The following is a 22,423-nucleotide window of genomic DNA, read 5'->3' as shown; positions in this document are numbered from 1 at the left end:
ATTGAATAGATAAACGTAATGATAGCCAGATTAGTGGCCACACTAATGCACAATACTAAGTTAATAAAGAACATTTAATTCATTACTGTCCTAGCAATTATTGGCTAATTAAGATTACATTTAATAGTTTAAATGAGTTATTTTCTGCAGTAATTAGTGCTGTCAAACTATTCATCATGATTAATTGCATCCAAGATAAGACTTTGAATTTACATCATATATACTGTATGTGTGCTCGGAGTATATACAGAAATAAATTTTTTGAAATAATTTACTACAGTAAAATATGATAAAGTTTCATCTCTTTTTTGATACATGCATGGTTTAGATTAGATCAGATCATATATTTTTGAAATAGTAATCTTTTGTAACATTGTATTACACATCATTACTATCACTTTTGAAGTGAACTGTATATAGTAATCGTATATTTAATTATGATTTATATTTTATTTATTTCCTCTTTGGAAATGATATCTTTGAAACCATGATAGTTCTCTCTCAAACTCTAGCATTATTCTTATTATTGCCTTGCAAACCTTTGCTATTTCCTCCAGGACATGCAAATCTCATTCTTATTTTGGGAATTCTCTGTTGAGTTAATAATGTACCTTCCAGAACTGTAAATCTGTTTTTCTCTTTATCTCTTTCTCTCTCTCTCTCTCTCTGTGTGTGTGTGTGTGTGTGTGTGTGTGTGTGTGTGTGTGTGTGTGTGTGTGTGTGTGTGTGTGTGTGTGTGTGTGTGTGTGTGTGTGTGTGTGTGTGTGTTTGCGTGTGCGTATGGCAGTCATGATGAAATGGCTAAAAAGGATCTTCCTGCAGTGATAAACTTCATCACAAAGATGACTGGCCAGGAACAAATCTTTTACGTGGGCCATTCTCAGGGAACAACAATAGGTATCACCAATTCTCTACCCATGGATTATTTTGATCTGTAAGAATGTGGCTCTGGACTGGTATTCATCAAATCAATAGTCTAGAAAATCAGCTCAGAGATGTCGTTCATTATGAATTTTTTTTGCACAGTAGGCAAATACAATGCACATTTTATAATGTGCTAATATATCAGTTTCCAGCAGTTACAGTACACTTTTCTTTTTTGTTTGCTATGCATGACTTGTTGGTGTGTAACTTCCCTTTTTACATTTTTTTTTCAGCATTCATGGCTTTCTCCACAATGCCTGAGCTGGCCAGCAAAATCAAGATGTTCTTTGCACTGGCTCCTGTTGCCACAGTGGGGATGACCAAAAGCCCGATGACCAAACTGTCAGTAATTCCAGAGTTTCTGATTTGGGTAAGCAGTTGGGCTGCACAATATATGCTTTCAGCATTTTGCATGTTCTTTCTGTGTTTGTGTGGGTTTCTCCGGGTGCTCTTGTTTCCTCTACAGTCCAACAACATGTGGTATAGGTGATTTGGATGAACTAAGTTGGCTGTAGAGTATGAGTGTGTGTGTGAATGTGAGAGTGTATGGGTATTTTCCAGTACTGCATTATGGCTAAAAGGGCATCCACTGGGTAAAACATATGCTGAAATATTAGGCGGTTCATTCCGCTGTGATCACTCCTAATAAATAAGGGACTAAGCCAAAGGGAAATGAGTGAATGAGATGTCTGTGTCTGTGAGCATTTCATGAGAGTTTAAAGCATTCGGGTACAAGAAATTGAATAATCTGTAGGTTTAAGAAACAAATTATATTGGATTATTTATACAATGAAGACTAATCTGTGTTTTTTTATATTTAATGATTCAACTTCTGACCCTAATACTGTTAATACATTTTTAAAATGTTGTATTTATTCTTTAGAAAGGATAATAGGTCAAGTAAAAGTCTACAGTACTCGTATGTCAAATAATATTTCTGAAAATAAAAAAATGACAAATTATGGCTTCCATCATCATTCTGTATAACAGAACAGTGGTATACTTATTTATTCCTACCCATATTTATTAAAACCAAAAGGAATAGGTGATCATACTAAATTTGGTTATAACTGAAATTAAAAACAAATGGTTAGAACCTAGAGATAGGGAAATGTTTAAGGTAGAAAGTATTGCTTCATATATAGGGGCTGAACTGTGATCCTCAAACAAAGTCCTTTATAATTTCATACAATGATTTTTTGTTTAAATGACAAGATTGTTTGGGATGTAAACAATTTTTTACACTTTTTTTTTTTTTGCTCAGAAAATACAAAAATGACACAGAAAAACAAAGATGTATTCATTTAAAAGTTTTGATGATTGTGGCCCAATCTACAAAGAAATGTTGAAATGAACTTAAAAGCCACAAGCAAGTTATAATATCCTCACTTGTAATAATGATTTTTTTTTCTTCTGTAGGATCTCTTTGGTCAAAAAGACTTTTTTCCTCAGAATGAACTGATCAAGTTTTTCGCCACTGAGTTCTGCAGCAGGAAGCCTTTGAGTGTGTTGTGTGGAAACGTCTTCTTTCTTCTCTGCGGTTTTGATGAGAAGAACCTGAACATGGTAGAGCAAACTTGTGTTATCAAATGACATTATTTTTTTTATCTTTTTTTTACCCATTTGGGAATGTTTCTATCTTTTTTTTCTCTTTCAGAGTAGAACACCTGTGTATACGACACACTGTCCAGCAGGAACCTCCGTCCAGAACATGATTCACTGGGCTCAGGTAAAAAAAAAGTTAAATAAAACTCACAATAGCTACGTTTCCATCCACCTATTTTTATACGCATTTTGGATGTGCGCATACAAAACCTGTTGATGGAAACTTCAAGATGAACATATATTTAGAAAATGCCCATAAAAAACATAACAGAGTAGCATAAACTTTTTATTTGATAAGAATAGATGCTCATAAACTGCGGTCGAAACACTTTTACCAAACAAATTCCAGCATGCGCATTAAAAAGGTCATATGATTTTGTTATAAGAGATCATGTGATGATTAAAACGTGTGTGAATGGACAGAGCAGCAGGCTGAGCACATTGTAAAACATCTGAAATGTTGTTTTGGTTATCCTAAAATGCCTTAACCATTTCATTTTTAGTGTTATTATATTATTAATGACCTCAAGAGTGTCTGTGCTCTGTGTTTCACTCATTCAAACACCACCGCATGTTCAGGATTGACAGGATTGCCTTTTTAGGCGCAAGTCATTTATTAGATGAAGAAAAAAATAACGTAGTCTCTCCTACTGCAGCAAATTCTGATTTTACTGTTGATATTTGGCACCAGTTAACCAGGAAGTGATGATTTTGTACTCTTTGACTTGTTGGATGAAAACATTGCTTCATTCGCATGTCTTTTATGCGATATTTCTGTTTTGCGCAAAGTTAATTAGCATTTCTGGATGGAAACATAGCTAACTTATCTGACACTTGTTTTTGACCTTGATCTGCAACCTATTCTAAATCATCTCTATATTATGAGCTTGTGAGAGTTATTTTCACTTAATTTGTTTGTATCAGTGTGATCAAACAGGCACTGAAGCGTCAGAATATAGGGGCTTTTAGGTAAACCCTGCAGCTGTACTCAGATGGGTTTAACATTTCTCTGAACCTGCTCGACCACATTGCTTCTGATGTGTTCACAGCAGGGGAAGAGGGGAGATATTTGCATACTGGTATGGATTTTTCAAGGCATATTTCACATTCAAATTGTATTATTACTACAATTTATTATTACTTATATTATGTGTAGTGCCTTTTATGGATGTGTAGTGCCTTTTACTATGGATGTCAATATCTGCTTTTTTAACACTCTTCAGAATATGAAGTTTTGTGTGCAACAACAAAAAAAGTTCATTAATAAAAGGTAGGGCTGCACGATACTGAAAAATCTGACTGCAATATTTTGTTATTCTGTGATATACAGTTAAATTCAGAATTATTAGCCCCTCTTTAAATATTTTTTTTCTTTTTTTTTAAAAAATTTCCCAAATTATGTTTAACAAATCAAGGAAATTTTCACAGTATGTTTGAAAATATTTTTCTTCTGGAGAAAGTCTTATTTTTTTATTTCAGCTAGAATAAAAGCAGCTTTAAATTTTTTAAACACTATCTTAAGGACAAAACTTTTCGCCCCTTTAAGCTATATTTTTTTCAATAGTCTACAGAACAAACTATTGTTATACAATGACTTGCCTAATTACCCTTACCTGCCTAGTTAACCTATTTAATCTAGTTAAGCCTTTAAATGTCACTTTAAGCTGTATAGAAGTGTCTTGAAAAATATCTAGTCAAATAATATTTACTGTCATCATGGCAAAGACAAAATAAATTAGTTATTAAAAATGAGTTATTAAAACTATTATGTGCTGAAATGTGTTGAAAAATCTTCTCTGTTGAACAAAAATTGGGGAAAAAATAAACAGTGGGGCTAATATATGAAGGTAATTCAGTTGCGTAACTCGAGAGCTTGCAAATGTAAATGTGAGCACTTGTGATAATAATATTTGTATGTGTAGGTTGAAATGTACACTTACAGCTCTGATGTGAACAGCTGAATCCCTCGATTTGCACACACACACAACAATCCACACACTTGTGTTTTAAATTGGAAGTTGCAGATTAATAGTTGTGTATTTGTAAAATGTCATTTACAAATACAAAATGACAGACACACGTGTGCACGGCAAATTTGATTGCATCTTATCTCTACAACCACAGGTCGGCACTCACAACCTCTCAGTTTCGTCAGTACAACTACAAATCTCCCGCGCTCTGACTTTTGCTACACATCTCCCGCGATCTCTGTAGCAGAACCCATTTGTGCACTTGCAAATGCAGAGGCGTGAGCAGCGCGGGGCGGGGGAGGGGCGGGGCAGGTGTAAAGCTGTTTGATTGGCTGATGCCTGACCAATGAACAATGCCAGCAGCCAACAGGACTGAGGTCTGAGGTGCAAAAGAATCATTTCCCACGATTATTTTATTATTTAGGGTTTATTTCAACTCTTTTCTGAAGAGATTCTTGTTAAAAATCATTAATTTTGCGGAAATGTACATACCAGTAAAAGAGCAGCAAAGCCAGTTTATTGGCTAGAGCCAGCCAATGAGATGGGGCGTTTCTGTTTGTCAGGACACAGGGCAGCTCACGTTGTTGGAGGCCTCGAGCAATCAGAGGGTAAGTTATGATTTTTAATAATTATCTATATGTTCAATACTGTTAGCTAAGCTAAGGACTGTGCTAGGTGCTTCTCTAGTTTTTTTTTTTATATATAAGAAACAGTTATGAGTTATGTAGGAGTTGCTTTCTATCATGTTATATCGTTCTAAAGATACAATTCAACCCACATGAAATAAGTTGTAATAGTATTTATAGTAAATAATATTACGTTTTTGAACCATACTAACTATAGTAAACTGTATTATACTGTATATACTGCAGTATCTACAACTTTGTTAATGAATGCAACAGCACACTGTAATATTAACTAGCATGAACTTTAATAAATTGAAGTATATATATATATATATATATATATATATATATATATATATATATATATAGCTTAAATTTGATAAGATTGAAATATAGCTATCTGTTTAAAACTAAACATTCTAATGTCATTTATTATGCAAATATCAAGTTGAAACAAATCTGTTAAGAACACATATTTATATGTAAAACCTAATACATTTTAAAGCAGTTTCATTTCTTTCTGATTTATACATCTACATCCATTACATCTGATTTAGGTCCACAACTTGCATCCTTCAACATGATATGTGTGTTCAAAGGAAGAGCAACTAGGTGAGGGAGACAGTGTCCATCGCTCGGCTGAGGGTCCACTTTGAGCATCTCATCTGCAGGGTTAAGCAACATAAGCTGAACAGTCATCATCTCTCTCTATTACAGCGAGCATCAACCAGCTTTACACAATGGCTTGCTTTTTGCCCATTACTAAAGGTTTGAGCAAAGGATTAAAGAGGAGATAACATTTGATGGGTAATGATGAAGTTGGATTTACCACCTCCATCTCATTATGAACAAGGAAAAACCCTGAAATATTTCAATACAAGTAACTAGACATTTGCACTGCACTTATTTGCACTGTAAATTTTATTTGACAAATTAATGTTAAACATTTCCCTTACAGCACAGGTGTCAAACTCAGTTCCTGGAGGGCTGCAGCTTTGCAAAGTTTAGTTCTAACCCTAATTAAACACACCTGATCAAACTTCAGGTTTGTTTGAAACTTTCACTTAAGTGTGTTGAAGCAGGGTTGAAACTAAAAATGTGCAGGGTTACGGCCCTCCAGGAACTAAGTTTGACAGCCCTACTTTACAGTAAAGTGTAAAAATACTACATTAAACAATTATCAAAATAAAAGTTGTGTGTTGGTGAGTGTGTGTTTTGTTCAAATCTGTAGTCATCTTGGCAGGTAAAAAGAGAAAACAAATGGTCGGCTTCCTCTTGAATGATCTGAATCATTTTGAAGTGTTTGTAGATGAGCTGGATCCTCATGTCATCTTTAGCATAAATAACATCCTATTCAAGCTATGCAGCTTCTCTGAGTTCCTCATCGACTTGAAACATGCTGATCTCTCCTGTCACTCCATCCTTACAGGAAACTGAGAAATAACCTATTGTTAGTAACTTTCATAATTAAAAAAGTGATATAAAGGACACACTGTACACAAACATGTAAATAGATAGATGGATAGATAGCCATGATGCAGGTTATTATAACAAAAACCGGTATAATCAGTGAGAAACTGAAACGCCTAGTGTTATTTTTAATTGTTATTAATGTGTGTGTAAATATACTTCAATTTATTAAAGTTCATGCTAGTTAATATTACAGTGTGCTGTTGCATTCATTAACAAAGTTGTAGATACTGCAGTATATACAGTATAATACAGTTTACTATAGTTAGTATGGTTCAAAAACGTAATATTATTTACTATAAATACTATTATAACTTATTTCATGTGGGTTGAATTGTATCTTTAGAACGATATAACATGATAGAAAGCAACTCCTACATAACTCATAACTGTTTCTTATATAAAAAAAAACAAACTAGAGAAGCACCTAGCACAGTCCTTAGCTTAGCTAACAGTATTGAACATATAGATAATTATTAAAAATCATAACTTACCCTCTGATTGCTCGAGGCCTCCAACAACGTGAGCTGCCCTGTGTCCTGACAAACAGAAACGCCCCATCTCATTGGCTGGCTCTAGCCAATAAACTGGCTTTGCTGCTCTTTTACTGGTATGTACATTTCCGCAAAATTAATGATTTTTAACAAGAATCTCTTCAGAAAAGAGTTGAAATAAACCCTAAATAATAAAATAATCGTGGGAAATGATTCTTTTGCACCTCAGACCTCAGTCCTGTTGGCTGCTGGCATTGTTCATTGGTCAGGCATCAGCCAATCAAACAGCTTTACACCTGCCCCGCCCCTCCCCCGCCCCGCGCTGCTCACGCCTCTGCATTTGCAAGTGCACAGATGGGTTCTGCTACAGAGATCGCGGGAGATGTGTAGCAAAAGTCAGAGCGCGGGAGATTTGTAGTTGTACTGACGAAACTGAGAGGTTGTGAGTGCCGACCTGTGGTTGTAGAGATAAGATGCAATCAAATTTGCCGTGCACACGTGTGTCTGTCATTTTGTATTTGTAAATGACATTTTACAAATACACAACTATTAATCTGCAACTTCCAATTTAAAACACAAGTGTGTGGATTGTTGTGTGTGTGTGCAAATCGAGGGATTCAGCTGTTCACATCAGAGCTGTAAGTGTACATTTCAACCTACACATACAAATATTATTATCACAAGTGCTCACATTTACATTTGCAAGCTCTCGAGTTACGCAACTGATTTACCTTCATACTAATAATTCTGACTTCAACTGTGTGTGTGTGTGTGTGTGTGTGTGTATATATATATATATATATATATATATATATATATATATATATATATATATATATATATATATATATATATACACATACATACATGTATATATGTATATGTATATATATGTGTGTGTATGTATGTATGTATGTATGTATGTATGTGTCTGGTTGACACTGCCACACCAAAACTGCAAAACCTCAAACACTATCAGTTAAATTTATGTTAGGTATCAATTGCCATGTCTGCTCAGTAAACTTCTTTTTTTTTTAATCAAATATATACACTACCGGTGTATGTGTAAAAATTTGGGGTAAATAGGATTTTAAAATATTTTAAAATATGTTTCTTCTGCTCACCGAGGCTGCATTTATTTTGATCAAAAATAGAGTACAAATGGTAAAATTGTGAAATGTTATTGCACTATAAAATAACTGTTCAAAAGTAGATTATAATTATAATTTAATTCTTTATTCCAGTGATTTTAATGATGAATTTTCAGCTTCAGCACTCTAGTCTTCAGTGTCTCATGAACCTTCAGAAATCACTCTAATATTAATTATTATTAATGTAATGAAAGCAATAATGACTGGAGTAATAAATTCATTTGAAACTACACACAATAAGTAATAAATAAATATTTTTACATTTAATAAATGCCACCTTAATGAACAGATGAATAGTTTTTTAAAACATGATAAAAAAAAAACTGACCCCAAACTTTTGACCAATAATGTACTCTTTTTTTTTTTTTCTTAAAAGTGTTTTTATTGAACATATTAGATACTGTATGAAACATGCTGTACAGAAATTGAAATATTAGCTGCCAAAAATCCTTTAATTTTGAGCAAGCCCAAAGCATATGAGATTGTGTAGCTTGTTCAATATTACATCTGTCACAATTAGGCTTTATATTCGGTTTAAATTTGGCTAGTTCACTTTGGACAAATATAATCTGTGTACTACTTTAAATTGTATACCTTTATGTTTTAAACAGATTGAAGATGAGTGAATATTTTCAAAAATATATAGATTTTTGGTATATTCAGAACCTTCTTATTATGTAGATAAGCTTCCAGCCTCCGCCGCTGAGACTACAGCTCTGCACAAGACGTTTGGCCAGCAGAGAAATTAAAAATGGTAGTGCCCAACTGAGACTGGTTTCTCTCAAGGTTTTTTTTTTTTTTTTTACTTTCGCCAATTTGTGAAGTTTTTTTTTTCTTCTCCGCTGGCGCCACTAGCTTGCATGGTTTGGGATCTGCAGAGCTACGCATCGATTTGCTGGATTGCATGGATTTGCTCTCCAGTGTTTAGACCCTCAGTAGCACTAAAAAAACTGAACTACACTGTTCCAATTTACTATGATTTTTTATGTGAAGCTGCTTTGACACAATCTACATTGTAAAAGCGCTATACAAATAAAGGTGAATAAGTATCTAAAGTGATTTTTTTTGACAATTTTTTTAATATATGCTAAATAATTAATTTGGCTAGGCTAGTGGTGCTCAACCACATTCCTGAGGCCTCTCCAACACTTCATGTTTTGCTTGTGTCCTTCGTCAAACATGCCTGATTCAACTTAAGGACCTGAAATGGTTGTTTGAGACAAAGGAGACATGCAAAATGTGCAGTCCAGGGTGGGCTCCAGGAACATGTTTGAGATCCACTGTGTTAAACAGTTTCACATTCTAATCTAGTGAGTTAAAGTGATCGTTCAACCAAAGAAGAAATTTCCTGTACATTTACTCACCCTCAGGCGATCCAAGATGTAGGCAACATTCCATCTGCAGTAGCACATTAAAGGAGATTTCTAGCTGAAACTGTTGTCCTCTGCTATCCATATAATGAAGATCAGCAAGCACCATTAGTTTGAGATTCAAAAACATAGCCATGCAAATTATAACTACTGCAGGTTTTGGTTTAATGAACCAAAACGATTGCTAGAAACTGAAAATGATTTACTTTTTATTATTACTTATCAAACTTTATTACCTGGTATTCAGAGCCTGAACAAATGGCCTTGAGCATGTACACTGGAGTATGCACTACAAAGGAGTCTCGTTGCATAATGATGTATTACATGCAAATTCACAGTTGAGCTGACACACTTGGGTTTACTTATGCTGCGTTTCAGACAACTTGGAATTGGGAGTTATCCAAATTTATTTACAAACATGTAATTAAAACCTTTAATTTCAGTTTGCTTTTTTGTAGCTCAGTAACAAAACCAACCAAATGGGTTCTGTTAAATTAAAAATTATGATCTCTGTTAAAGGCATCCAACCCTTCACATCATTCTTCCTCTCATCTCAGTCGGGATGGTGGGCCTACTTAAAGGTTACCATGGGCCAACTTTGGCCCGTGGGCCCTAGTTTGGCCATCGTTGCACTAATCGATTCAAAGAATTTTACCTTCAGCGTAACAGATTTTAAGGGATTTGGGGCATAAGGATGAGCCATTCCAAATGGTTTGCAGTGTTTGACATCAAACAATGTTTCTGCACAAAGTGTCTTAAGTGCCAGAAATGTCCATACATTGTACTCTTTAAAATCCTACATTCCGAAGGGCACTTCAAAGTTTTGAGTTTGAGTTTTGAGTACTTTGGTAAGAAACAACACTTCAATATGGCAGCCATGAATGATTTTACTTCAAAGTTTCCTTTAGAGGATGATGTGTCCCATTTGGAATGTACCATGTCTGGAATGCAGCGTTGTTACGGAAAGGACACGACATGAACATGTTATGCAACAAGACATTCATAGTGCATACTTGAGTGTATGCTCAAAGCCATTTAGCCAGTCTGTAAATAACAGATAATAAAGTTGTAAATAATGTTTAGTTTGTTGCACTGAGGGAATGTTTCAGTCTATTAGACCTCATCTCATCATCAGGAATTGAAGGTAGTTATTATGATTTTTATGCATGTTTTTTTTTTTAAATCTCAGTTATGGCACCCACTGACTTTTATTATATGGATACCAAAGGAAATTGGTTTTAAAAATCTAAAAATATTGTTTTACTGAAAAACTGTAAATTAAGAGTCAGCTAACATGATATTTTCATTCCTTATGATAAAGGAGAGGTTACTATGTCCGTATAGTTGATCATAAGTTAAGGTGGACATCCATGACATGTGAAGTCCCACAAGCCTCAATTCTGGCCCCTCTCTTGTTCAACCTTTATATGCTCCCAATAATGTGAAAAAAACAAATCTCCTACCACAGCTATGCTGATGACACTCAGAACTACTTAACCATACTGCCTTATGACTACTATTGACACCCTCTAACAAATGCATTTATGAAATTAACAGTTGAATGTGTGAAAACTTTCTTCAGTTAAGCAAAGAGAAAACTGAAGTCATTGTGTTTGGGAACAGAGATGAGGTTCTCAAGGTGAATGCGTACCTTGGCTCTAACAGTTAAACAATATTTATAATATATATAATTAGGGTCAAGAATGTTGGTGTGACTCTGGAGTCAGATCTGAATTTCAATAGTCATGTCAAAGCAGTTAGTAAATCAGCATACTATCATCTCAAAAGCATTGCAAGAATCAGATGCTTTGTTTCCACTCAGGACTTGGAGAAACTTGCTCATGCTTTTATCAGCAGCAGGGTGGATTACTGTAATGGACTCCTCACTTGTCTTCCCAAAAAGACAGTCAGACAGTTTCAGTTCATCCAGAACGCTGCTGCCAGTATTCTGACCAGAACCAGAAAATCAGAGCACTTCACACCGGTCTTCATGTCTTTACACTGGCTTCCAGTTACATTTAGAATTGATTTTAAAGTATTAATACTTGTCTATAAATTTCTAAATGGCCTAGGCCCTCAAATACTTTACAGATATGCTTACTGAATACAAACCTAACAGATCACTCAGATCTTTAGGATCATATAAACTAGAATTTCCAAGAGTTCAGTAAAAGCAGTGTGAATCAGCCTTCAGCTACTACGCCCCTCACCCCTGCAATCAGCTTCCAGAAATGATCAGATGTGCTCCAACATTAGGCACATTCAAATCAACACTGAAAACACATTTGTTTAACTGTGCCTTTACTGAATGACCAAAGTGCTACGTCTGACAGATCGCACTATTATGTTCTTTTATAATGTTTTTTTTATTATTATTTAAAAAAAAAAATTATACTTCTCATATTCTTGTTTATGTAAAGCACTGTGGCACTGTGTATGAAATGTGCTATAGAAATGTGCTTTGCCTATATTGAAGGTATTTTGACGTTGCTCTTTGATAATGAAGGCAACCTCAAATCATATGAAAGTTCTGTTTCCTTTGTAGCTTGCCTTTCTTTTTAAAAATATTTTGTGTATTCTTTGTACAGGCTGTGAAATCCAGTAAGCTCATGGCATACGATTATGGAAGAGCTGGAAATATGGCACATTATAATCAGGTAATTTTATGGAATAAAACTGTTCTCCCCTTAACCCTTGAAGACCACCTAACAGCGAACATTCTGTCATTATTTAGTCTCATGATTGTATGCATTACTTTTCGTCCACTGTAATTTTCTATACAATGGAAGTCAAAAAGTAGAGAGGCATAACTCTCAACACATTTCTTCAAAATCTTAAGTTCCATAGAAAAAGGTAAAGCATACATGTGCAGGTTTGGACTGACATGAGAGTGACGAAATGGTGGCAATTTCACAGACTATGCCTTGAAACCTTTTCTTACAATAAACTAATATTTATACATTTAACACAGCAACCCACAGTGTTTTTGAACATCTTGGGCCTCATGTACGAAGACTTGCGTGGAAATCTTACTAAAACATTGCGTACGCACAAAGCTGTAAATGTGCGTACGCAGAAAAAAATTCAGATGTATGAAACACTGCGTACGCCGAATCTCACGCATATTCTTTTGTACATCCGAATGAACGTGAAACTGAGCACAACATGCACGAGCGCAAAACCCCTCCCTGCCTCCTCCCCTGTATGAATATGCTAATGACTATGCTAATGGAAAAACCCGACGAAAAAGCAATGGCAAAAGCAAGCAAAAAGAGAAACTTTGAACAGAATGTGAATTGGAGGTGCTGCTTTCGGAGGTAGACCGGAGAAAAGCGGTGTTATTTGCAAGTTTGTTCTCCGGAATTAACAACAAAAGAAAAAAAATAGAGTGGGAGAGTTTAGCTGATGCGGTTAACACAGTTAGGTCTGAACATCGCACTGAGTGCATTAAAAAAAATAAATAGTCTGGTTTATATCTGTAAAATGTTGCAGCACTCTTAACAGTCTCAGTGGCGCGCTCGTAAGACGCATGTGATCATGTTTTGACACGTTCGAGCATGAATTCGGCTCGAATCCAGCGTCTGATGAACTCTTTCTTCTTTTTTTCCCCCGCTACATATCAGATTTTGCCTACTATTTATCACGAGAAAGACAAGTAGGAATCATCAATAAGTTTGTGCATATTTTATTTGCACATTTATTAAATGGAAATGTTTCTGATTCACGAATGCAAATTCATCTTCAGATAGTGTCTTTATAGCAATGTGCGTGCAGTAGATCACTCAGATTACATTGGGAAAACAGGCGACCGCTGCAAATTGTGCTTTAATGTTTAGCTGCTCAACTGTATGGTATGGAAACCTTATTTACCTGCTAGATGAACCCGTCTCATACAGCTGCCATTGCAAGGCTCAGACACTTTGTAGAGAGGAATATAACACAACTTCCTCTAGGAGTCGCCAATGGAAATAAAACAGACACGCACAAAAAATGTGCGTACGCCAGCCAAAAAGCTGCCGTGAAGCTGCGCACATTCCCACGTTCAGTTCATTGTTAGTAAATCCAAACGTGAGCGATTCTGAGCGTGAAACCTGGCGTACCCAAAGTTTTTGTGTGTACGCAGCGTTGATACATGAGGCCCCTTGAGTGTTGTTACTCACAACATTGAAGAATTAGGGTGCTTTCACACTTGGTTCATTTGCCTGGACCGTACTCAAGTTTGATTGTCGCCTCTTGCCACCTTCTCGGTTGGTTTGTGTTCAAACCATCTTTTTTCCTTCTGAACCCCGGTACGCTTGCGTCAATGCGTTGCTAGGTGGTGGACACGAAAGCAAATCACCAAAATGAAAAGACGTTCACACATCGCAGTCGTTCTGCTTTTATTGAATCTTTTGGTTTTGGACATACAGAAAGCAACTCGTGTCCATCTGGTGCAAAAATATTATAAATGTTCAGAACATCATGCAATGTCGTTTTTGGAGGAGACGAGTAGACATAATCACTGTGATTACCTTGATGATAAACAGGACTGAGCAAGGGCACAGTATGTGATACACAGAGACGCACACTACTGAACGTTATGAAAACTATAGTTTGTTGTACTTTTGGTGGTTCACTTTCGTTTTTTGGTACGGTTGAATTCATACCAGAAGTGAACCGGACCAGAGTTTGCATGAACTGTACCCCAGACCACCTCTTTTAGGCGGACTCTGGTATGGTTTGTTGGTACGCACCAGAGTTCAGAAGACACGTTCACACTAGATGAACGTACCATACTCTGACGTCAAATCAACCCGGGTGCGGACCAAAAGTGCTATTGTTAAAGCACCCTTAGAGTCTGTGGTACAACTGATCAATGCCTAAGTTTTCTGTTCCTGCTTTTCCCCTATTAGTCGACCCCTCCACTTTACAACATCCAGGACATGACGGTACCCACAGCTGTGTGGTCTGGTGGACAGGACACTCTGGCAGATCCCAAGGATGTGGCTTTGCTGCTAACACAGATCCCTAAATTGGTGTATAAACGCGACATTAAGCACTGGGAGCACCTGGATTTTATCTGGGGGATGGACGCCCCACAAGAGATGTATGAGAAAATGATCGAAATAATGAGGGAGAATGTTTGAAGAGACATACAGTATTAACTTTGTTTAGACTATCAGTCCAAATCTGATTTTTGCGCATGTCCAAGTAAAATTAGATGTGATCAGGTCAAGAAAAAAAAAAGGTGTTTTCCAACTAAACACAAATCCTCCCATTTGGACTGAGCGAGTGAAAAAAGCTTTTGATTGAGCAGCAGGTTTTATCAGCATTCTTTGAGCCTTAACTAATGCTTTTCTACCTCTTTGTTTGTTTATACTGTAAGCAGATGAACCATTTGTTTGAGGTGCTGGTAACCCAATCAACATTTTACGAATGTAAATTTGATCTTAAAAACCAATGGAAGTCTTTCTGTGCCATCATACAGAGACTGTTTAACACTCAAGATCAGGTGTCGTTTTTAATGTCCTTTAAAGTACATGCACTTGTTTAATGTTTTAACTGTAGCTTTTACTAACCACTACATCTTCAAACTGTAGCATTTCATCATTTATTTTAATGTTTTGGTAGGATTGTTTAAATCATGTGATATATCCCAATAAACACAGAAGACATGTATATAGAAAGTAGTGAGCTTTTTTTTTTTTTTTTTGGAAATACATTTTATACTGTACAGTGATAAAAGCAAACTTGAACATTAAAACAAACCACGATATGTCTGAAAAGTCTCAACAAATCAGTAAATCAAATGTTTACATACAGCATTTTCATCAGAGAAAATGTAGTTTCAGAACATCACATGTAACAATATTTGTTGCGCAGAAAAAAAATATTTGGTGCACATCAAAACTAAAACTCATCTGGTGAATTGTGCAGGACCCCAGTGCTCCATTAATACTCACATTGACTTTGTTAACATTGAAACAATTTTTAGGAATTTGTGTTTCTGTGCAATATCTAGTGGAGTTTCCCGATTCTGTAAGAGAAGATAGGAGAAGGGGAGAAAAGGGAAAAAAAAGTCAAACAACCCATCGCATCATTTTAAAGATTTAGATTACATGCAAAAAAGATCAACACAAATTTCACATCTTTGGCAAGTTTCATTACTTTAAAAAAAAAACTAAAATAATATTATCTGGTAAAAGTTAAAAAGTCACCTAAAAATTAATTCAGCTATAATTGCTCACCCTCATGTTGTTTCAATTCTCTGAGACTTTCTTTGGAACATAAATTAAGATATTTTAGATGGAATCTGAGAGCCATTTAAAAACTGTAAATAAAACTAAGCTTGCCTATGTTTTCTCTTTCATGTTAGGGGAGGGTGCACACTTATTACACGCAATATAACGTTTTGTTATTAGAGTCAACAGCGCAACACACAAGTCCCATACTGCCCTTAGTAAACATACACCCTGACAAAGGTTTTTGCAGTTTTTCAGTGCACAAAATTGTTCATGGAGCTGTTTTTATTTAATTTATTTGCATTCAACCACTAGAGACCCATGGAAAGTGATTGGTTCCTTTTCAGGACTTTGAATGAATGTCACTAGACTATGTCTATAAAAGATGAGAGAGCTCAGATTTCATCTAAAATATCTTCATTTTCATTCTGATGATTAAACAATGTTACATTAATATGATATGTTCATATATGTGGGTAAGAAAATAATATTATAATTTTCATTTTTGCTTGAAATAATCTTCAGTATAACAAGCTGACATGATCTGAAAAACAATTTATGATTTTGTTTTACTCCTAAATGGCTTACAACAAAACTATGGCACCTGTCATTGCATTCATATGATGTGATGCAATGACAACTGAATGTCTCAATACACTGATAAAAGTTAGTTCATGTTCAAGTAATGGCCAATGACTAGGCCGACCCGGAATCTGTATGCACAGAAATCCACAGATTTTAAGGCCATCATTGATTACTTTCAGTAGTAAAATTGACTGATATGAACCTGTTGATTCGATTTATGTACAATACAGTTTGTAAAGTAATATTTTTCGGACTTGCTTTGTTGACCAAGTAAGTGGATCTGCATTGTAAACATTAAATAAAAGTTCAAAAGTTATTTTTATTTTATATATTCAGTTTTTAGTTACGATACTCCTAAAATCATTCTGCATATTTTCAACAAAATTCAAAATGAAATAGCAAAAAAATATCCACTGATTCTGTCTGGCCCTTCCAATGCCCACATAATTAACTTACTTTGTTCTGTATTGAAACATCTGCATTCCTCTGCAGTAACAATGGAATAATCCTTTGACTTTTTCTTTGGCACGCATAGTGAAGTCCAGTGTTCCCCTTCTAAAAAAGATGCAACGATACACACATTATAACATGAACATCTTTTTAGCACAAAACTTTGTCAAAGATTTTAATACCCTTGACTTGAAAAAAAGTGTTTTACTTACATAGTCTACAGCATTTACATCCACTTTAGTGGCCAACAAAAACTCCATCAACTTCACATTTTTTCTTTGCTTCTCTTCCTTTTGAAATAAAAAGGGTAAAACGCTTTATATTTGTAAAACTAGCACACTTTCTATGCCTATAAAGCAATCTTTAAAAAATATTTCCTAATCTCATTCAGATAAATTTTCAATTATTAATGCATTTTAGACATTAAAATACCACAACTTACCAATATAAGAAAACCAATGAGCAAAATAGGCATTAAAATGGCAATCATCAGGTAGTCCAAGAAGGAAAAGGTTCTTCTTGTAGCATAGTGCAAACAAGTCCTTTGTTTCTAAAGGAAGAGATACATATATTATATATACGCCACATATATCAAAAAACTACATGAAATAAACAATCATAGATAAAATGTACCACAGAGTGAGTCAGGCAACATGCATTTAAATGAATCATTGCACACTATACTCATTCATAACAATATGATGGCAGCATTATGGTAATCATGACTCAAGAGAACTGCGTTCACTCTCAACGCTTATGCAATACCTTATTCCTTATGGACACATTTGCATTGCTATCTAGCAGGTATTTTACAATCCTGAGGTTGCCCCGTCTACAGGCAGCTATGATCGGTGTGTCTCCCGTTCCTTCATCTTGAGCATTTATGTTCCTGGGATCAGCTGAGATGAGTTCTTTCAGTTTGTGGATGTCATCATCATAAGCTGCCTGACACATGGGCTATGGAAAGAAAGCAGCATGAAACAACATTACATTAAAGCATGTATAATAATTTCTTAAAGTACATTAAATTAGAGGGTGTGGTGGCGGAGCCGGTAGCACTTTCGCCTCGCAGCAAGAAGGCTGCTGGTTTGAGCCTCGGCTGGGTCAGTTGGCGTTTCTGTGTGGAGTTTGCATGTTCTCCCCGTGTTTGCGTGTGTTTCCTCCGGGTGCTCCGGTTTACCCCACAAGTCTGAACACATGTGGTATAGGTGAATTGGGTAGGCTAAATTGTCTATAGTGTATACGTGAATGAGTGTGTATGTTTCTCAGTGATGGATTGCGGCTGGAAGGGCATTCGCTGCGTAAAACATGTGCTGGATAAGTTGGGGGTTCATTCCACTGTGGCAACCCCGGATTAATAAAGGGACTAAGTCGAAAAGAAAGTGAATGAATAAAATTAGAGGGCACATAGGCTATATTCAGTTAATGCCAGAGGCATGTGATGTCAAACGAAAGATAACTTGAAAATATCAGACGTGATAAAGATCAAAACAGGTCTGGTGACTTCATAAACTTGACAGATTACTCAACACATAAAACACACCCTTTGCAAATACAAAATTAAAGTTAAAAATAATAAACGTTATGTGGATTACTTTGCCTATATAAACAGTGCAAATATCACATCTATAAACTGTGTTGTATTTTTCTGTTATCTGCAAGTAAACCAACACAAGCGTGTATCCGAATGAGATGAAGTCTCACTAATGAATCACTAATAAAAATGCTAAATCACTAATGAAAATTCTAACAACATTGCTAAAGTATAATAAAACGTAAAAATTGACATCTTTAAAAAAGAAAACAAAATAAGATATGACTCTTCTCTGAATTCTGATGATAAAAGTGTGAACGTTAAACTGTTTGTCGGAGATGACAGTTACTGCACAGTTACACGTAGCAGTAATAATTATGACTAAGTATATACTCAGTTTAATCCATTACGCTGACAAACTTCAAGTACGAAGAGGAAAACTCATTAAATCGTAAGAGATTGTCCTAATCTCTTGTCTTAATTTACATTTACACGACCAGAACATGTTACAATAACCAAGTCTTTTCCAGTCCAAAACAGGAAGATTAAGTTTCAAAACAAGCTGTAAGTCACGTTACCTCTGAGTACAAGATCCCCATTTGTCTTCCTCTGTCCCTGAAGCAAAACGAAACTTACAAATCCTTTATCTGAAGTTTGAAGATATAAAACTAACAGCCCTTCGCTAATTTGCTTTGTACCTGCTGCGAGCGGTACCAGTGATTCAGGTGATAAGGTTGAGGGCGTAACGATGACGCATAAGCTATAATGACGCAATCAGTTCAGTTCAGGTGTGTAGGGGACGGTGGATTCATCCGCTACGAGAGACGATAGACTCATTTCCCGTCGAACTCGAGAAATCCAGAATAAATTTACTGAGTCATCTTTAGCAGGAGAAGTAACATTTTTACATGTAAGAGTTTAAAACGGAGATACGCGTGAGTACTGATCTACATTATGTAGGCTAGAATAATTCTCGGCTTTTAGATTGGGACATCACAGGACAGCATCATTAGAGTCATTTGTCACAGAGAAATACAAAGCTTTGATTAATAAAAAAATATTTGGAAAATAAACAACCACCACAACAAAAAATGTTAAAAAGGTTAAAAAGATATGTCAAGTGAATATGCTTAAGTGCAACAGAGCAAAGACAAAAATATAGCTCTTTTGGGTGTCTATGTCCTTTTTTTCATCTGTAGTCAGTGGCCTATAATTCCATTTATTCACTCCACAGACACTACTCCTACATTTATTCACTTAAATAAAGGTACAAGAGCTGACACTGGGCGGTACATAAAATGTAGATTTTTTTAATTAAATTATCTATATTAATACCTCAAAGGTAATTTAAAATGGCAAGAGGTACACTTTTGCATTATTAGTTACTAACCAGTTAACTCTCATACTTTTCTCTCTAGTGTAGTAAGATAGCTAAGCATGATTTACAGCTAAATAATATTTCTTAAAACACTTTTTGGAGATTCAGCTAAAATAAATCTTAATTTGTGTTGTAAAGATAAATGAATGTCTCAGGGATATGGGGAAAAGATATGGGGCGAGTAATCAATAATCCAATTTGAATTATTGGTGGAAATGCGTTAACTTTTTCTTAACAAGATGACATTATTCTACAAATTATGAAAATAATGTCAAAAACAGAAAAACAACAATGATATATTAAACATGTCTTTGTAACAGAAAATCTAATTATTATTTGGTTTTATTTTTTTAAACTCAATTCTAAACAAACAATATTTGTATACAAAAGAGCACTTAAAACTTCCACTTTCTTTGGATTTTCTATTTGAGTTAACATTTGAGTTAATAAATAAAAAATAATAATAATAAATTTTAACTAGTACTTTTGTTAAACTGTAATTTGTACAATTTTATTTAACCTTTATTTAAACAGAAAGTACCCAAATACTGAAATCAATAATCTTTTTCTGAGAAGTGTCCTTGCACAAAAGGAGCAGCAAGACAAAGTTTACAGACTTTACAGGACAAACTACATTAGGAACAATTAAAGCAAATGCAAATCATATAATCACCCTCTATTTGCTCAGTAATTTTTCCAATCAAAAGGCACCAATTTTTGTATTTTCAATTTAGACTGAAGAAAATTCCAACCAGATGAAAATCCAGATGGACCAGCATATACATAACAGCCTTCTTTCCCATTTCAGTGTGAAAAAAAGGAGACAGAGAGAATATAACAATTCTGAGAATGTATACTAAGAAATACTAAATAAATACTTCAGAAATGTAGCATCTCTAAAATAAAAGTTTTACAGTAAGCAATCCTCAATGTTACTCTTAAAGGGATAATTCAATCAAAGCTGTACATTTGCTCACTATTTACTGACCCTCAAGTGGATCCAAACCTTTATGCATTTCCTTGATTGAACAAAAAAAGTTATTTTAAAGAATTTTTAAAAACCGGTAACGACTGTTATGAATGTTTCCAACATTTTTCAAGCTAACTTTGTTTAGAAACTCAAACATATTTGTGACAATAGACGGGTGAGTATAAATACATTTTCAGTTTTGGATAAAATCCGTTTAAGCTCTACTTGTTTGTTACTGACACAATATCTTTAGGATTCACAAGTTAATATTATTATAAATAATAATATAATCCATTTCCAAGTGATGGTTGCAGCTGGAACGTGCTGGATAAGTTGGTGGTTCATTCCGCTGTGGTGACCCCGGATTAATAAAGAGGCTAAGCTGAAAAGAAAATGAACGAATGAATGAATATAGTCCATTTAGACTTAATCGGAGGTGCATATTACAGAATACTTACAGAGTATTTTTATTCTTTTTTTATTATTGTATTTCTATTGTAGTTTGGGAAAAAATTTACTTTATTTTACTACAGCTTTTGCAATTAAAAAAATCCACTATACATTCCACAATAAACATGCCATTCCTTGTTATTTTGAACTGGTGAACTCGCTGCACGCTTCAAGAGTCAATGGTGGTGCTCAATCTGTGTACTTATTCAAATGACAGAGTGAATCTTCAGTTAACAATTTGTCACATTAAAATTGTAAGGTTCTATCTGACATTTTTGTCAAAATTGAGTTATTGACATATTCTTATTGAATGACAATATATTTACATTATGGGATGTTTTTTATAAGTTGTTTACATTTTAAGACTTTTTATTTAAAAAACAAATGGTACACACATACTGTTTGCTATATGGAATGAAAAAAAACTTTTAAGCTCAATATCTTAATTCTTAACTCATAATATCTTAATTATTCAGAACGCAGATAGAACCTTATAATTCCAATGTGACAAATTGCTAAATTTACAAGCTGAATATGATTGAAGTTAGACTAAAAAACACTACTTATTTAATTTTTTTCCTTATACAAAGTACAAAAAAGAAAAGAAAAAAAGGCCAAATGCCTTGCAAACAGATTATTATTATCATCATCATCATCATTATTATTATTATTATGCCTATTATTATTATAACCTTGAACTAAATGAAATGTAGTCCACATCGCAAGTACACTTAAGGAAACAAATAAATAAATATTAATAAATGTTTTAAACAAGCACTTTAGAACTCTAATTCTAAAGAACATTAATTATTAACAGTTGCCAGAAGAAATGTAATGCTGATTTAAAGGAACTGTGCCCCATCTGGTGGATAAAAAAATACAAACATGTTAGCCTATATCAGATTTATCCTTTTTTTAACTATTGTGACGAGAAAAATGGCACAAAATAAACGTAAACATGCCCCAATAAACACACAACAAATTACAGACTAGGCCTACAATGCCTTTAAAATGTGAATAAACTGTCATAAAAATCTGCGAGTGCTTGAAAATAATGTAGAATCAATAAATCAAAGCGTAAATGTCGTATTATTCAGCCATTCCCACTCTCTCCAGATGTCACTCTGATTGCGGCACAAAATCTAGTGAACTGGTCAGCGCAAAGGCATCAAAGAAAAATCCTGAAAATCCGGATGCTGCCTACATAGGCGGCTCGTGAGCGTTT

General features: G+C 34.8%; 3 protein-coding genes and 1 long non-coding RNA gene across 8 annotated transcripts in view; 3 read left to right on the top strand and 1 right to left on the bottom strand.

Annotated features, from left to right (window-relative positions):
• lipf (lipase, gastric) overlaps nucleotides 1–15,276 on the top strand; it is a 42,541-nt gene extending 27,265 nt beyond the window's left edge. Inside the window, exons 3-8 of one of the 3 annotated variants that reach the window (XM_073917535.1) lie at nucleotides 788–897; nucleotides 1,158–1,294; nucleotides 2,344–2,490; nucleotides 2,582–2,653; nucleotides 12,199–12,267; nucleotides 14,503–15,276. In XM_073917535.1, the coding sequence (XP_073773636.1) occupies nucleotides 798–897; nucleotides 1,158–1,294; nucleotides 2,344–2,490; nucleotides 2,582–2,653; nucleotides 12,199–12,267; nucleotides 14,503–14,736 (759 nt within the window). In that variant the 5' untranslated portion in view covers nucleotides 788–797 and the 3' untranslated portion in view covers nucleotides 14,737–15,276. 3 annotated transcript variants of the gene reach the window in all.
• LOC141376784 (uncharacterized) lies at nucleotides 4,994–6,330 on the top strand. Its single transcript, XR_012387936.1, has 3 exons — nucleotides 4,994–5,107; nucleotides 5,683–6,088; nucleotides 6,246–6,330. It is a non-coding gene; the product is annotated as an uncharacterized lncRNA (long non-coding RNA).
• A 9-nt stretch (nucleotides 15,277–15,285) lies between the features above and the next one.
• Nucleotides 15,286–19,130, bottom strand: ankrd22 (ankyrin repeat domain 22). Its single transcript, NM_200274.1, is given in 6 exon segments — nucleotides 15,286–15,626; nucleotides 16,873–16,971; nucleotides 17,079–17,156; nucleotides 17,309–17,416; nucleotides 17,632–17,823; nucleotides 18,979–19,130. Coding segments are annotated over 6 exon segments (576 nt in total). The 5' UTR covers nucleotides 19,000–19,130; the 3' UTR covers nucleotides 15,286–15,548.
• Nucleotides 19,131–19,190: 60 nt separating this feature from the next.
• The window catches only part of stambpl1 (STAM binding protein-like 1), a 37,248-nt gene continuing 34,015 nt past the window's right edge, over nucleotides 19,191–22,423 (top strand). For all 3 annotated transcript variants that reach the window (XM_073918346.1, XM_073918343.1, XM_073918344.1), the window contains exon 1: nucleotides 19,191–19,310. The gene's annotated coding sequence lies outside the window, so the exon portion shown is untranslated. The remainder of the gene's footprint in view (nucleotides 19,311–22,423) is intronic.

The sequence above is a fragment of the Danio rerio genome, chromosome 12, assembly GCF_049306965.1.
Source record: "Danio rerio strain Tuebingen ecotype United States chromosome 12, GRCz12tu, whole genome shotgun sequence".
Classification (NCBI taxonomy): Eukaryota; Metazoa; Chordata; class Actinopteri; order Cypriniformes; family Danionidae; genus Danio; species Danio rerio.
This window is presented reverse-complemented; position numbering and strand designations above follow the sequence as displayed.